The 15609-nt window shown below is 44.7% G+C and overlaps 1 protein-coding gene across 1 annotated transcript in view; it reads right to left on the bottom strand.

Annotated features, from left to right (window-relative positions):
• Positions 1 to 9755: 9755 nt before the first annotated feature.
• The window catches only part of LOC121865391 (paternally-expressed gene 3 protein-like), a 33181-nt gene continuing 27327 nt past the window's right edge, over positions 9756 to 15609 (bottom strand). The window contains exons 4-5 of the mRNA XM_042364740.1: positions 11747 to 12248; positions 9756 to 11315 (exon numbers count right to left, since the gene is read on the bottom strand). Of these exons, the coding sequence (XP_042220674.1) occupies positions 9756 to 11315; positions 11747 to 12248 (2062 nt within the window). The remainder of the gene's footprint in view (positions 11316 to 11746; positions 12249 to 15609) is intronic.

A 15609-nucleotide genomic window follows, 5' to 3' on the forward strand; every position in this document is an offset into this window, starting at 1 on the left:
ACTGTACAGCCCTGTAAATGTATTCAATGCATATTATATCATGTCTAAATCAAATGTAAGTCTGTATATTTTCAGCCACCGGCTGCAACTCTATTAATAAACCGTTTATTATTATTATTATTATTTGCACTACATCCTTGACCCCCATAGGGTCAAGACCTATTCAGGCACTACTCCTGCTGAGCATCGGTCCCGCCTTGGCCATGTTCGTCCCCATTCCTGAAGTTCGTCTCCCCGACCCATCCTCACCACCAGGATATCTACATAATCAAAAGTGACAATTTCGTTTCGGAAAGAACTGGGATCAGTGTTGAACAGTGTTTAAGCCAGTGAATTCAGCACTAGACAGTACCAGTGAGAGCCGTGACCCACCACTGAGATAAGCACCCCTGGGAACCATCCCCTGGCCAGACGGTGTTAATTCGTCCACCCTGGGAACAACAGGGGACCGGCCGGCGTTGCACCTGACTACGAGATAACACAACACCACCCAGCATGAGTGAGATACTGTGACACCACCCCACACCACGCGGTGTTCCCATGACCACTGAGGTCCTTTATATCAACACCCGAGGACGAATTACTACACCACGTGAATACCACACCACCCGATGTCTCCGTGACCACATGAGGTCCTTCATATTAACACCCGAGGACGAGTCATTGCACCACGCGAGCACCACACCACACGGTGTCCCCATGACCACGCGAGGTTTTTTATATCAACACCCGAGGACGAATTACTACACCACGTGAACACCACACCACCCTGTTGGTGTGCTTCTTGAGTAATTGTGGTAGTGGGCAGCAGGGGCAGGGCTGACTAGCACCTACAATAGCTCTGGCCCGGCGAAAGTGACTTGTTTTATGCTAATTGAACCTGGAGTATTCGCTGGTCACGATCTCGTGTTGGCGGGAGCACTTGCGTATAGACTCAGCTCTCTGTCTGCCGCTGCATAGTTCACTTACAATATGTGTTGGGGATTATGGAATTTAGAACATTGTCCAGGCGTAGTAAGGCTGTGTGTTGAGGTGTTGCAGCCGTGTAAGTTGTGTCTTGCTAATTGTTTCCCACTTTAAGGTGGAAGTGAGTTGAGGGCAGGCATGAGGGTGTCCAGTGCCCGGCGTGGCACCTCGATCATCCAGACTCAGTAATATGGACATTTGTTGTGCAAGGCCTCTGGTCACCCAAGTGGGTGCTGTTCGTGCTTTCGAATTTCAGGATTAGTGAAGATGTTGAGTCCGGGAGGCCTGAGCCCTTAGTAGGTGTTGGGATGGGCAAAACAGGTGTGTCTCTTTCCCCTCCCTTCTGCTCCTGCTCTAATTCCTTCCTTCCTTCCTTCCTTCCTTCCTTCTTCACCCTTTTACTGACCCCCTGCATCATCATCCTCCTCCTGGTAACTCTCTCTCTCTCTCTCTCTGTACTGCTACATAGGTCTCGTGTAGGGTGCCATATTCACCGCTTTAGAATAAAAACATCTGTGAATATAAATATATTCTCTCCTGAGGCTCGTGTTTGCATATATGATTGGATGATTCCGGACAATGTTGTGTGGTGTGACAGGCAGGGAGGGGCGGTGCCTGGTGTCTGCCCCAGTGTCCCAGGGGCAGCGAGTGGCTGAAGGAGGGTCTGAGGGCGTGGCAAGGGACACCATGTATAAAGGTAGTGCCGTCCTGAGGCTTGTGGTGGTGACCTGCGGTGGTTAAAGAAATGAAAAGGTATAGAGGGATGATGGGTGTGAGAGAGAACGAAGGGGCCAAGGTGAGCTCTGTTGAGGGAAGTACCGGTATGTAAGGAGGAAATACCAATAATAAACGGATATTTGAGAGACACAATAGTAGCTGTTGAAAGCCAAATGTTAGATTACTGGATAAAATAAGAGCAGGTTAGGAAACACTTCAGCTGAGGAGAAAATCGCGCACACACAAGCACGCCCATACAAATTCATACACGCATATACAAAAAATGGAGGACATGCTGTTAAGAAGATTGAAAATAAAATTTTGATTAGAATGACAAGTATAGAAGATTAAATTTGTTACGAAACAACGAAAAAAACTATGGCTTGAATCTCAGTTGCGTGACCCGGGTGTGGTGCTGACACAGGTATGTTGATCACAGTGAGATGGACATTGCACAGCGGAGGTGACCATTGAGAACAGCATCGCGAGAGAAGAGCATCGATCTATCTGTAAGACTGTGAGGTAACACCTTGACCAACAACAGAAAGAGAAAGGCGTGAGGTAATAATGTCTGATACATTTTTGTTTGGACGCCGAGAGAATAAGAACGCGATGGTGTGCTATTGATACTATAAGAAGGAAACAAGTGGTGAGGCAAAGTGAAAAGAATGAGGGAAGTAACAGAGTCAAGAGTAAATGGAGGAGATAAAATACTTTAGCCTCCTTCGTGCAAGTGACCAGACTGGCAACGCGACACGTGACAAGAAAACAAAATATACATATTTGTAAACCCGAGGTAAAGTAAAAAATGCCTTGTTACCGGTTAGTGTAACACCTCACACGCCACCATTATGTGGTTGGTAAGATCTCCGTGTAACATTCCTGGAATGTGTTGTTAACTCTGGTCTTCTATCCAGTTCAGATAAATGAAGTACAAACATTAATATGAAATAGATAGATTTAATTATACAGAGTAAAGAAACTGTTGTTTGTTCCTCTCGGTCTGCTTCACCTGCCCAGGCGGCCGACGTGACCGACACATAAATTGTGTTTAATATATTGTAATTGCCGGGGCTTCAACACTAAATATATAATAATAATTATTTCTGCCCAACAACTACTGCCTTATGGGTGTGAGTTCAAAAACTTCCAGACATTATTTTTTTCGCACCTGACGTATTTCAGAGGGCAAGAGAGTGTAGTGGGCGCCACCTTTTGCACACACAAACACAAGTCTGAAAGACAGCGAAACAGTAAGAGAAAATGACCTTTTCAGACGGCAGGCTAGATGGTTTGCTCTCTTGGTTTTACATGTATTTTGAATCCCAGTAATGGTGAGTCGCTGTGTTTCTCGGCGGTACCTCGGGGAAATCATTTTATGGCTCGCTTGAAAGTACATTGTGAGGGTTGCAAAGAGAAGCATTTACTGGTTGTTGTGAACCCTCCAGAGAGTTATTGACTCGGCTTAGGTCACGGAGCTGTATATGAAGATGAAGGTGTTCACTTCTTTTTAACAAGGCTTGGAGTGTACACTAAACTGATGAAGCTGTTAAAATTTTTACAATAATTTGTTTAAAAGTGAATTAGCGGGTGACCGTGAGCACACAGGTGAATCTACAGTAGTTGGGTAATAGACCGAGATAACCTGTGAGGGTAGGCGAGGTGAGGAGGGTGTACTGGTTGGTGTCCGGGTGTACTGGGTGTCCTGGTTGGTGTCCGGGTGTCCTGATTGGTGTCCGGGTGTCCTGATTGGTGTCCGGGTGTACTGGTTGGTGTCTGGGTGTACTGGTTGGTGTCGAGGTGGTACTGGGTTAGTGTTCGGGTGTCCTGGTTGGTGTCCGGGTGTACTGGGTTAGTGTCCGGGTGTCCTGGTTGGTGTCCGTTGTACTGGTTGGTGTCAGGGTGTCCTGGTTGGTGTCCTGGTGTCCTGGTTGGTGTCCGGGTGTCCTGGTTGGTGTCCGGGTGTACTGGTTGGTGTCCGGGTGTACTGCTTGGTCTCCGGGTGTACTGCTTGGTCTCCGGGTGTACTGTGTTAGTGGACAGGGAGACCATTCTACAGAACTAAGGCACCAAGTTGAAGCGACAAAGTGGAATGAGTAAAATAGATTAAAGATATTTTGGCCCCAGATAAGTATTTTTAGAAACATTTAGAAAATAATGATCACTTGAAGACTAGGGGCAACTTATTGTACCTGTTATTAAACACCCTAACACTGCCTGGGTTAGGTTAGGTTGTGTTAGATTAGGTTACGTTATGTTTGGTGAGTGTTACCGCCAATGAAGCTGTATGTGACGTCTGGATAAGAAGATCCGTGCACGTGGACTCGTTTAATGGGGAAAACCTGTCAATACAATGTTAACGTTAACACATAACTCATGATTTGTGGATTAGAACTCAGGTAACAAATATAGCTTCGTGTTCTATAAAATGGTACCAGCATTTACTACACACTTATTTGAATATGACAAAGGCGTATACATATTATCTCCCAATACATAACATTTTAGAACAATAAAGCCTCGTATGAGCATAGTCTTACGTGGTTTTAGCAGAACCGCCATCATCATCACCATGATCAATCGTCAGTTGCTCGAAAAAGGAGAGAGAGAGAGAGAGAGAGAGAGAGAGAGAGAGCATTGTTTATATGAAATTAATTTCTTGTCTAGTTGCTCCTCACACGTAAGTTGCCGTCACCTAGACCTTGTAAACCTTAGGCAGGGAAATAGGAAATATACGCCGTTAAGAGCCGGATCTGAATATGCTTCGGTGTTAGAGAAGAGTGACGTAGGGAGGAGCCCATCTGCCGAGCCTCTAAAATGTAGCGATAATTATGCTTTTGGCGTAATTGGAAGGCGGAACATGGGGGTAATTGATGGCTTGAGCGGTGGTTTCCCGAACTGACTCCTGCCTCGGGGGAACCTAAACTGTCCCTCTCTTGTGATCTTGCTCGTCTCCCTGTACTTGTCCCTGCTCAGGTGTCGTTGTGGGTTAGTTGAAGTCTTGAACGGTCAGTCGTTGAGGTTATATAAGGAGTCGTTGTGGGCTAGTTAAGGTCATAAACGGTCGGTCGTTGGGGTTATTTAAAGTGTCGTTTTGGGTTAGTTAAGGTCTTGAACGGTCGATCGTTGAGTTTAAGATATTGTACCAAATAATATGGGGCGGTTCAAATGTCATCGTAGGAAGTGTCGTCGTGAGTAAGCTGGAGTAGAGAGCCGTCGTTGAGAAAGTCCTGGAGTCGTTGTAGGTAAACTAAGATATGTGGATAATATTTGTTGTCTATGGTTTACCTTTCACTGCTTAAGGAAGAGCAATCCACAAGACATGAGGAAAGGTAAAGGAACATGTAGAGAAAGCAATGGAAGCGCAAAACACTGAAGAAAAAAAATCAAAGAATGACAACGGTAAATAAAGACTACAAGGAAGAGGAGACTATAGATAAGATACATAGGTAGGGACTAAGAACAGAATAAAATGCTGTTAGTCATGATAAATAACAATGTGTAATAAAGAGTAATTAGTGAACAAAAAAGTAATAAAGACGGGAGAGACAGATATGAGGAATGTGTTTTGTTTACAAGACAAAAATTTATTTCTCCAGCCGGTTAAAAATCTGTCTTGTCAGCCGGGTAAAAATCTATTTCGTCAGCCGGTCAAAAATCTATCTCGCCAGCTGGTCAAAAATCTATCTCGCCAGCCGGTCAAATATGTCTTGCCAGCCGGTCATAATTTGTCCAATAAAGTGGGGGAAAAAAAACCACGACCAGGTGGACTTCGCTATAGTGTAAGTTAGTGTAAGGAAAGGCAGCATGTATCACGCTCTGTAACTTTCAGTATTTTGTTTTTCTTTCGATAAATCAGAGACAGTTTATAGTGTAAGGGTTGACTCCAGTCTTAACTAAATGAGAAGGTTTGAGCCTCTTGAGTTTCGTTCATCTGCAATGCTTAAGTTAATGATTTGACTCTTATGATTTGGTTCGCTTATAATTGAAAACTTGAGAAGTATGTACCAGTGTGTAGTGTAGTGTAGTACCTAAAGAACAGGAGGTGGAAGTAGCTTAATTAGCTTTCATGTTTATAATGTCTATTAACTCTTAGTAAGACTATTAATGATGTGACTGACGAGGCAGCCGATGGCCACAATTGTTGGTAATTATAGGGTTGGGTTTGGTGTATGTTTCCCAGCTCAAGTTTAGTGTTAAGTATTTTAGCCGGGTATCATCAGAGGGTAGGGAGGAACACGCTCACTGCTGTAACAATCACTGTAATTGAATCATATCATCCTATTCATTTGCTCTCCACAGTATGTGTCTCCAACATGATTTGTTTCCTATGTTGGCGTCTACAATAGTACACAGGAGGTGACGCTGCGGAAGAGGTCTGGGCACAAAAAAAGAAGTTAACTGGCCTTGCGTGACGGGGTAGGGTTGGCTTCCAGGTAACGACAGGTAATACTATTAAGCTTCTGGTAACCGGCGGCGACGACAGGAAGAAAAAATAATAATTACAAACCGGTGAGCATAAGCTATCCCGCTTGTGCTGCCCACAGAGTGATGATACAGGTGATGTGTACTGTACATGTTACTGTGGGGAGCTGGAACTCGTGGCAGAAGCGAGTTGGTGTTTTTCTGCGTCAGTGTGTGTGTGTGTGTGTGTGTGTGTGTGTGTGTGTGTGTGTGTGTGTGTGTGTGTGTGTGTGTGTGTGTGTGAACTCCTTACCTCCGTGTTTGTTATTCATTAGTAACATCAAGAGCGCCTCTCAGTCTTCGAGTCTCAAAGGCTCATGACGAGTGTGAATATAATTGTCATGCTCACAGCCTCCCAGTCTATTGCTAGTAGCTATCTGGAATTTTTAATAATCTTCGGCTGACGAATTCAACTTCCGAAAGTTCATATACGGAAAATCTTAATATTGACGTAATAATTGTGCTTTGAATATCAAGTACCGTAATGCAAAGACCAACAAGAATTATTTTTTATCGCAGTAATTCGTGACAACCATCCTGGGTGACAACAGTGAACACACGGCTCTAGGTCGGCGGGATGGGTGGTTATATTTACAACCATCCTGGGTGACAACAGTGAACACACGGCTCTAGGTCGGCGGGATGGGTGGTTATATTTACAACCATCCTTGGTGACAACAGTGAACACACGGCTCTAGGTCGGCGGGATGGGTGGTTATATTTATAACCATCCTTGGTGACAACAGTGAACACACGGCTCTAGGTCGGCGGGATGGGTGGTTATATTTACAACCATCCTTGGTGACAACAGTGAACACACGGCTCTAGGTCGGCGGGATGGGTGATTATATTTACAACCATCCTTGGTGACAACAGTGAACACACGGCTCTAGGTCGGCGGGATGGGTGATTATATTTACAACCATCCTTGGTGACAACAGTGAACACACGGCTCTAGGTCGGCGGGATGGGGGGGTTATATTTTGCCATTAACAAATGGCCGCCAGGCGTAGCGTCACATATCTTCGTCACTGATTTCTTTTTCAACTTTAGCTCAGAAAATGTTTTTTTCTGGTCGTAAGTGTCCACTGCGACCTGGAAAAACATGGAATGAGTAGGAATGACAGTTTTAGTGAACCGTGTGAGGGCCGCTTTAATCAGTTAACTTCTTGAAAATAACATTGGTCAATGGAATGATGTTAATGCCTAAGCGTTGTATTGTGGTCGGATGTACGCGTGGTTAGTCTGGCAGGCCACTAACACCTGCTGGATAACATCACGAGTATCCGGATAGCCAGGAGACGTGATTCCCGGGTTTTGCTGTCTGGAACTTTCGCCCCTGCAACAAGTTCAGCCTCTCCCTCTTCTTGTATTCTGGTAAAATCTATCTCCTTGGAACAGTTTGTTGACTTCCAGAACGCCGTCGAGTGCCTCCCCAAGAGAGGTTTGTTGACTCTGCTTTCTCTTGTCTGAATTGTTACGTCCTTGGGTGCGTCGTTTACCTGTGCTTGGATGGGCACAAGGTGGTGGCGGCGGCGGCGGCGGCGGCAGCGGCACCAGCAGCAACGACGTATACAGATGATCAGCTGCCTTGTACGTGGATGTTGAAGAGTAGTTTGTTGGCCAGATAGTGTTGTGACTAAGGTATTTTTTTTTGTTTTGTTTTAACATTCGGGGCAATAAATAAAAAAAGGAATCCAGAACATCTGGTCACTTTTATTTGACCATACAAATAAATTCACCAAACTCGAAAAACTACTTGAACGGAATTACCACCCCGAATGTTAAAAATAAATAAATAAATATATATATATATATATATATATATATATATATATATATATATATATATATATATATATATATATATATATATATATATATATATATATATATATATATGAGATAGAGAGAGAGAGGTATATTCTTGTGGTGACTGGGTAGTGGAAAGGGCACGACGTACTTGTAGGGCTGAGTGGTGTTAGGGGACACGTCCTGGTAGGGTTGAATGGTGGAGAGGACACTGTGGTGGGGCTGAATGGTGGAGAGGACACTGTGGTGGGGCTGAATGGTGGAGAAGACACTGGTGGGGCTGAATGGTGGAGACTGTAGAGGACACTGATGGGGCTGAGTGCTGGAGAAATTATGTTTGGGTAGTGGTGGGGATTGAATGGTAGAGATCGGTATGTTGTGGGGTCGGACGGTGGAGGTGGGCTAGGCCTCAGATGGTTAAGTGGTGGTCAGTTAATTATAAATGCTTGGCGTCATCCAGTGATTGTTAAGGGCTTTGTGTGCGTGTCGGTGTTACCAGTTGTAGAACGGGTCCCCCCAATCACTGACACCAACTACCCCCCTCACCGCTTCCCTAATATATTAATGTGGACTGTAACTTGGGTGTATAACTTGTCAGGGGTAGAACATGCGCTGGTTGAGAAGATAATGTGAAGAATTAAAGGTGATGGATGGAAGGTAGTTGGCCAGCGGACGTGTACATCATCGGTGAACTGTGTCGAGTGTGGAGAGTAAATGAAGTCCTTATATGGCTTACTGTCAGTATTATGAAGTGAACGTTCATGTTCACTGTTGAGGTGATATGACCAGCTCCGGGTGGGAGTCTAGTGTGTGGAGGTGATGTAATTTGATCAGAAGATATATGTTAGCTCCGGGTTTGGGAAGGTCGGCTCTGGTGTTTTGATGTGCTGTGGTGTTATAATTTAATCACAGGACAGGGAGTGTCTTGTGGTGGGGTGGGAGGCTTGAGACTAGGATGTGGGGGTAAGTGTAGCCGGTGAAGCTCCTGGTTCTGGTAGAGTCTGGCGGGTGTTTAGCTCCCAGTAAACCGTTCCCATGGCAACACGTTACAGCCATCTCCGCCTGCGTGCACCCTGGCTTCACTAGGTAGGTGGCTGTCCTACTGGCTTACTTTTTAGCGACCTTTCTGTTTTACTGGGGTGGAAAAGACCTCATGTATATTTTGGTTCATGCACAAGTATAATTGACAAAACCGGTTGGGCGCACATATAGTCTTTTAACTGCGTTTAATATTGACCCCGTTTATCATATATAGGAGTGAGGTACAGTTTGGCTTTTGGGACATAAAGGAAATTCTCAAAGACGCCACATTGTTCCAATTAGGTGTGTTGTCAAGGGGAAGCAAACCTGGGTAGAAATCAGTCATTGGTCATCTCCATTACACGTCTCCAGCATTCTTCGTCACAATTACAGTCATCAACATGCTTATGGCCGCAGCTTTCATGATTGTGTCATTGTGTTGAGTTTACACAGGGGCGGGTAGAGTCTGCAACACTTGTTGTAAGTACCTTAGTGGCTTGTCAGCACAAGATTTTCTGCTCTCAGAATTACGTTAAAGTTGTACACTTGTGAGAGGAGGTCGTGACTACACTGTGGTGTTCTACTGACCCACCCACACAGAACACAGACAGGTAAGTTGTATAGTGGTGATGGGGTGAGGATGTATCAGGCTGGCACCGGTAGCTGCTATGAAAGATGGAGGACAAGTTGCTTTGAAGTCTTGACAACATAATTATGTTTCTCCTGTCCTTAGTTGAGAGGAAAATCGAATTTAATCATTTTGAGAAACTCTTTAGTCAAATGCGTGTCGGAGGCCGCCTGTGTACCTGGTCTGTGTGCCTGGTCTGTGTACTGATCTGTGTAATGGTCTGTGTACTGGTCTGTAAACCTGGTCTGTGTGCCTGGTCTGTGTACTGATCTGTGTAATGGTCTGTGTACTGGTCTGTGTCCCTGGTCTGTGTACTGATCTGTGTAATGGTCTGTGTCCCTGGTCTGTGTACTGATCTGTGTAATGGTCTGTGTAATGGTCTGTGTCCCTGGTCTGTGTACTGTCTGTGTAATGGTCTGTGTCCCTGGTCTGTGTACTGTGTAATGGTCTGTGTGGTCCCTGGTCTGTGTACTGATGTGTAATGGTCTGTGTGCCTGGTCTGTGTTCTGACTGTGTACTGATCAATACTGTCTGTACTGATCTGTGTAATGGTTGTGTCCTGGTCTGTGTACTGATCTGTGTAATGGTTGTGTCCCTGGTCTGTGTACTGATCAATGGTCTGTGTAATGGTCTGTGTACTGGATCTGTGTAATGGTCTGTGTAATGGTCTGTGTACTGATCTGTGTACTGATCTGTGTAAAAATGGTGTTCTGGTGTCCTGATTGCCTGTGTGCCTGGTCTGTGTACTGATCTGTGTAATGGTCTGTGTCTGGTCTGTGTGATCTGTGTAATGGTCTGTATGTGGTCTGTGTGTACTGATCTGTGTAATGGTCTGTAATGGTCTGGTGTCCCTGGTCTGTGTACTGATCTGTGTAATGGTCTGTGTAATGGTCTGTGTCCCTGGTCTGTGTACTGATCCTGTGTAATGGTCTGTGTAATGGTCTGTGTCCTGGTCTGTGTACTGACTGTCTACTCTGTACTGATCTGTGTAATGGTCTGTGTAATGGTCTGTGTCCCTGGTCTGTGTACTGATCTGTGTAATGGTACTGGTCTGTGTGCCTGGTCTGTGTACTAGTCTGTGTAATGGTCTGTGTCCCTGGTCTGTGTACTGATCTGTGTAATGGTCTGTGTCTGTGTCCTGGTCTGTGTACTGACTCTGTGTAATGGTCTGTGTAATGGTCTGTGGTCTGTGTCCTGGTCTGTGTCCCTGGTCTGTGTAATGGTCTGTGTGCCTGGTCTGTGTACTGATCTGTGTAATGGTCTGTGTAATGGTCTGTGTCCCTGGTGTGTACTGATCTGTGTAATGGTCTGTGTCCCTGGTCTGTGTACTGATCTGTGTAATGGTCTGTGTCCCTGGTCTGTGTACTGATCTGTGTAATGGTCTGTGTCCCTGGTCTGTGTAATGGTCTGTGTCCCTGGTCTGTGTCCCTGGTCTGTGTGTAATCTGTGTCTGTAATGGTCTGTGTGCTGATCTGTGTAATGGTACCTGGTCTGTGTCTGTCTGTGTAATGGTCTGTGTAATGGTCTGTGTCCCTGGTCTGTGTACCGATCTGTGTAACTGATCTGTGTAATGGTCTGTGTAGTCTGGGTCTGTGTCCCTGGTCTGTGTTGCTGTGTACTGTGTAATGGTCTGTGTCCCTGGTCTGTGTAATGGTCTGTGTAATGTCTGTGTCCCTGGTCTGTGTAATCTGTACCTGGATGTACTGATCTGTGTAATGGTCTGTGTAATGGTCTGTGTCCCTGGTCTGTGTACTGATCTGTACGGTCTGTGTCCCTGGTCTGTGTATTGATCTGTAATGGTCTGTGTACTGATGTATGTAGTACTGTGTACTGATCTGTGTAATGGTCTGTGTAATGGTCTGTGTCCCTGGTATGGTCTGTAATGGTCTGTGTCCCTGGTCTGTGTCTGTGTACTGATCTTGTGTAATGGTCTGTGTCCCTGGTCTGTGTACTGATCTGTGTAGTGTGTGTGGTCTGTGTGCTGATCTGTGTAATGATCTGTAATGGTCTGTGTCCTGCTGGTCTGTGGTCTGTGTACTGATCTGTCTGGTCTGTGTCCCTGTGTCTGTGTAATGGTCTGTGTGTGCTGGTCTGTGTCCCTGGTCTGTGTCTGTGTGGTCTGTGTCCTGGTCTGTGTACTGATCTGTGTAATGGTCTGTGTAATGGTCTGTGTCCCTGGTCTGTGTAATGGTCTGTGTAATGGTCTGTGTCCTGGTCTGTGTACTGATCTGTGTAATGGTTTGTGTACTGGTCTGTGTCCCTCTGTGTACTGATCTGTGTAATGGTCTGTGTGCCTGGTCTGTGTACTGATCTCTGTGTACTGGTCTGTGTACTGATCTGTGTAATGGTCTGTGTACTGGCTGTGTACTGGTCTGTGTACTGATCTGTGTAATGGTCTGTGTCCCTGGTCTGTAAACCTGGTCTGTGTCCCTGGTCTGTGTACTGATCTGTGTAATGGTCTGTGTACTGGTCTGTGTCCCTGGTCTGTGTACTGATCTGTGTAATGGTCTGTGTCCCGGTCTGTAAACCCGGTCTGTGTGCCTGGTCTGTGTGATCTGTGTAATGGTCTGTGTACCGGTCTGTGTCCCTGGTCTGTGTACTGATCTGTGTAATGGTCTGTGTCCCTGGTCTGTGTACTGATCTGTGTAAATGGTCTGTGTGCCTGGTCTGTGTACTGATCTGTGTAATGGTCTGTGTGGTGGTCTGTGCTGATCTGTGTAATGGTCTGTGTGGTCTGTGTGTGGTCTGTGTAATGGTCGATGTAATGGTCTGTGTACTGATCTGTGTAATGGTCTGTGTCCCTGGTCTGTGTACTGATCTGTGTGGATTCTGTGTGCCTGGTCTGTGTACTGATCTGTGTAATGGTCTGTGTCCCTGGTCTGTGTACTGATCTGTGTGTCTGGTCTGTGTACCTGGTCTGTGTGTGGTCTGTGTAATGGTCGATGTAATGGTCTGTGTACCTGGTTTGTGTGTGTGGTCTGTGTACTGGTCTGTGTAATGTTCTGTGTAATGGTCTGTGTAATGGTCTGTGTACTGGTCTGTGTTATGTTCTGTGTAATGGTCTGTAATGGTCTGTGTCCCTGGTCTGTGTACTGATCTGTGTGTCTGGTCTGTGTACCTGGTCTGTGTGTGGTCTGTGTAATGGTCGATGTAATGGTCTGTGTACCTGGTTTGTGTGTGTGGTCTGTGTACTGGTCTGTTTACTGGTCTGTGTATTGGTCTGTGTACTGGTCTGTGTAATGTTATGTGTAATGTTCTGTGTAATGGTCTGTGTAATGGTCTGTGTACTGGTCTGTGTAATGGTCTGTGTAATGGTCTGTAAACCTGGTCTCTGTATCTGGTCTGTAAACCTGAGCTGTGTCTGGTCTGTATACCTGGTCTGTGTCTGGTCTGCTTACTGGTCTGTTCACCTGGTCTGTGTCACTAATTATTAAGACTGGCTCCCGGGGGGAAGGGGCGTCAGACGAAATAATTAGTGATTCTCCTCCCTCCCCCATTGGTGAATTCGTCCTCTCCTGTGGAAGGTGGGGGGCACAAAATCAATACCGGTAGTGATTTCGCCCACTCGTAGCTCACCTTAGCCCCAGGTTACGGTTCCTAATAATACCTGGAGAGAAGGAGGGGAATGTTGAGGCAAATAAAGGATACGAGGCTTAATAGGGAGTACATTCTCAATTCATTTATATCCTTAACCCCCCCCCCCACCCCCTCCTAGGGATGGGACGAGATCTCTAGTGCATTCGTGTGGGGGGATCTGTGATCCACCATTGGGTCATCACCCTGTTTCTTTATAGGCACAAGCGTTTGACACATCATCAAAGGTTGAAGTTTAGTATGTTATGAGTGCCGCCCCGGTCAGAGAGAGAGAGAGGTACTGACACCAGCGTGTACCTCACCTCCTGTGTAGTAATAATAATAATAATAATAATAATAATAATAATAATAATAATAATAATAAAGGGTTTATTTAAAAGTACAGCAGCCAGAGGCTGGAAATATACGATGGACAAAAATCACTTACAGTATTAGGTATAGGGGGATTAAAGGGTGAATTATTTAACAAAAGATTTAAGTATAAATTTTAGACACGGAATGAAAAATACAGTCCTGTCGTCTGTAAGTAACTGACAATATAGTGTTGCAGAGGATCTCGTGTAGTTGTAGTACTGCCTCAAGATGTAAACAATACATATATGATGTTCTCATTGATGCTCATTTCCATTTACTATTTTTTAATGTGTTGTACCAGTTAAAGTTTGATTTCTAGTATCAAGAGCCACTGGGTGAGGCCTTGGGTGATGGCTGTGGTGGCGTCACTCTCCCCTTACCAGGACATTCACCTCACTTGTCTGTAATGTCGCTCTCGCCACCATGTGTGTGTGTGTGCGCGCATTTATCATAGTATTTCAATAACAATATGGTCATCTTTGAATAGTTTTATTTTATTTTTTTTTGTGTGAAGCGGTAGATGTGGAGCCATATAAAAAGTCCTCGCACCATTATCCGGAAAACAGATTATTTTGTTATTTATTTTTTATTTTTAAAGGAAGATGTTCCTGCCCGGTAGTGCGTACACCACGCCCTGCCCACCACCACCTGCTGCTGCCACTGTCTTCCTCCTCGTACTGCTGCTGCTTTTACCTAATCTTCTTTACCTCTTCCTCCAACTCTTCCTTGACCTGCCTCTCATTCGCGCTCCTTGTGTCCTACCCCTTGTACTGTACTTCCCTTCTCACTGTTGTCTCCTCTTCATCGTCACCTCATCTTTCACCAACCTACACACCCGTCTTCCTAATAACAGGATAATTTTTTTGTGCTGTCAGTATATAGAACGAGGTGAAAAAATTGTTGTGTACAATAATAAACCAAACGAGAGACGCTGCTGGTGGTGGGGGCGGCGGCAGGACATTACTTGTAGAGCTGCTGTGTAATGTGACGGTCACAGGTAACGTGAGGCAGGTGAACAGCCAACGGCTCCCCTCACAACACCTGTCACCGGTAGTTACCAGTCATGGTAATATCTGGGTTTATCATCATCTTGTTTATCATTTACTCGGTGGTAGGGGGTACGTGGGAACACCTAAAGATTAACCCCAACTTATTTCACTTCAAGATCAACCACCCTAACCATAACCTAAGCTAACATAGCGTAACCTAACCTAAACGAACCTAAGCAAACCCCTTAATCATCAAGTGATATAAACTGGGGCTAATCATCAGGTGATCCATTTTTTGTTTTATTCTTGTCGACACTGGCGCTGCTGTGATGGTGGTGTAATATCATTGTTTATTTTGGTCGTTATCGGTGTGGGGGAGAACAGAGAAGGTTTAACAGACTAATAACACCGATAGGTAAATTATATATATATATATATATATATATATATATATATATATATATATATATATATATATATATATATATATATATATATATATATATATATATATATATATATATATATATATATATATATATATATATATATATTTTTTTTTTTTTTTTTTTTTTTTTTTTTAATTGAGTCAAATATTACTATTGCCCTCTAATTGTTTCGGTGTTTGGACGGATACTGAAGGCCGTAACCTTGGTGATTGAACTGTGTGCGTGGTGGGTTAACCAATACTTCATCTTGGGGTGTGTCAGTGATATTTTTACACAGCTCACACAAAGACCATCATGACCGAGGATTAATTTTTCTCTGCCACATCTCAGTTATATTACCATGGTAGTTTTATTTCACAACATAACCTGGATATAATTAGGTTAAGATTCATAATCTTGCCTCGACCTTTTCTTCTCGGTGTCAATTACTTCCTCTAAACACCCAGCTGCTGTGCAGTTGAGTTACCTCAAAGGAGTCTTGGCTGATTTACCTGGTGGCTCTCAACTGTTCTTTATTAATCCCGGGGTCCAGGAGGCGGACTCAAAAGACTGTGGCACACTTCCAGCTTCACCCAAACAAGCTGTTGGGGGTGATGATGCAGTTAATTCGTGCACT

This window comes from Homarus americanus, unplaced genomic scaffold (genome assembly GCF_018991925.1).
Source record: "Homarus americanus isolate GMGI-L3 unplaced genomic scaffold, GMGI_Hamer_2.0 scaffold12528, whole genome shotgun sequence".
Taxonomy (NCBI): domain Eukaryota; kingdom Metazoa; phylum Arthropoda; class Malacostraca; order Decapoda; family Nephropidae; genus Homarus; species Homarus americanus.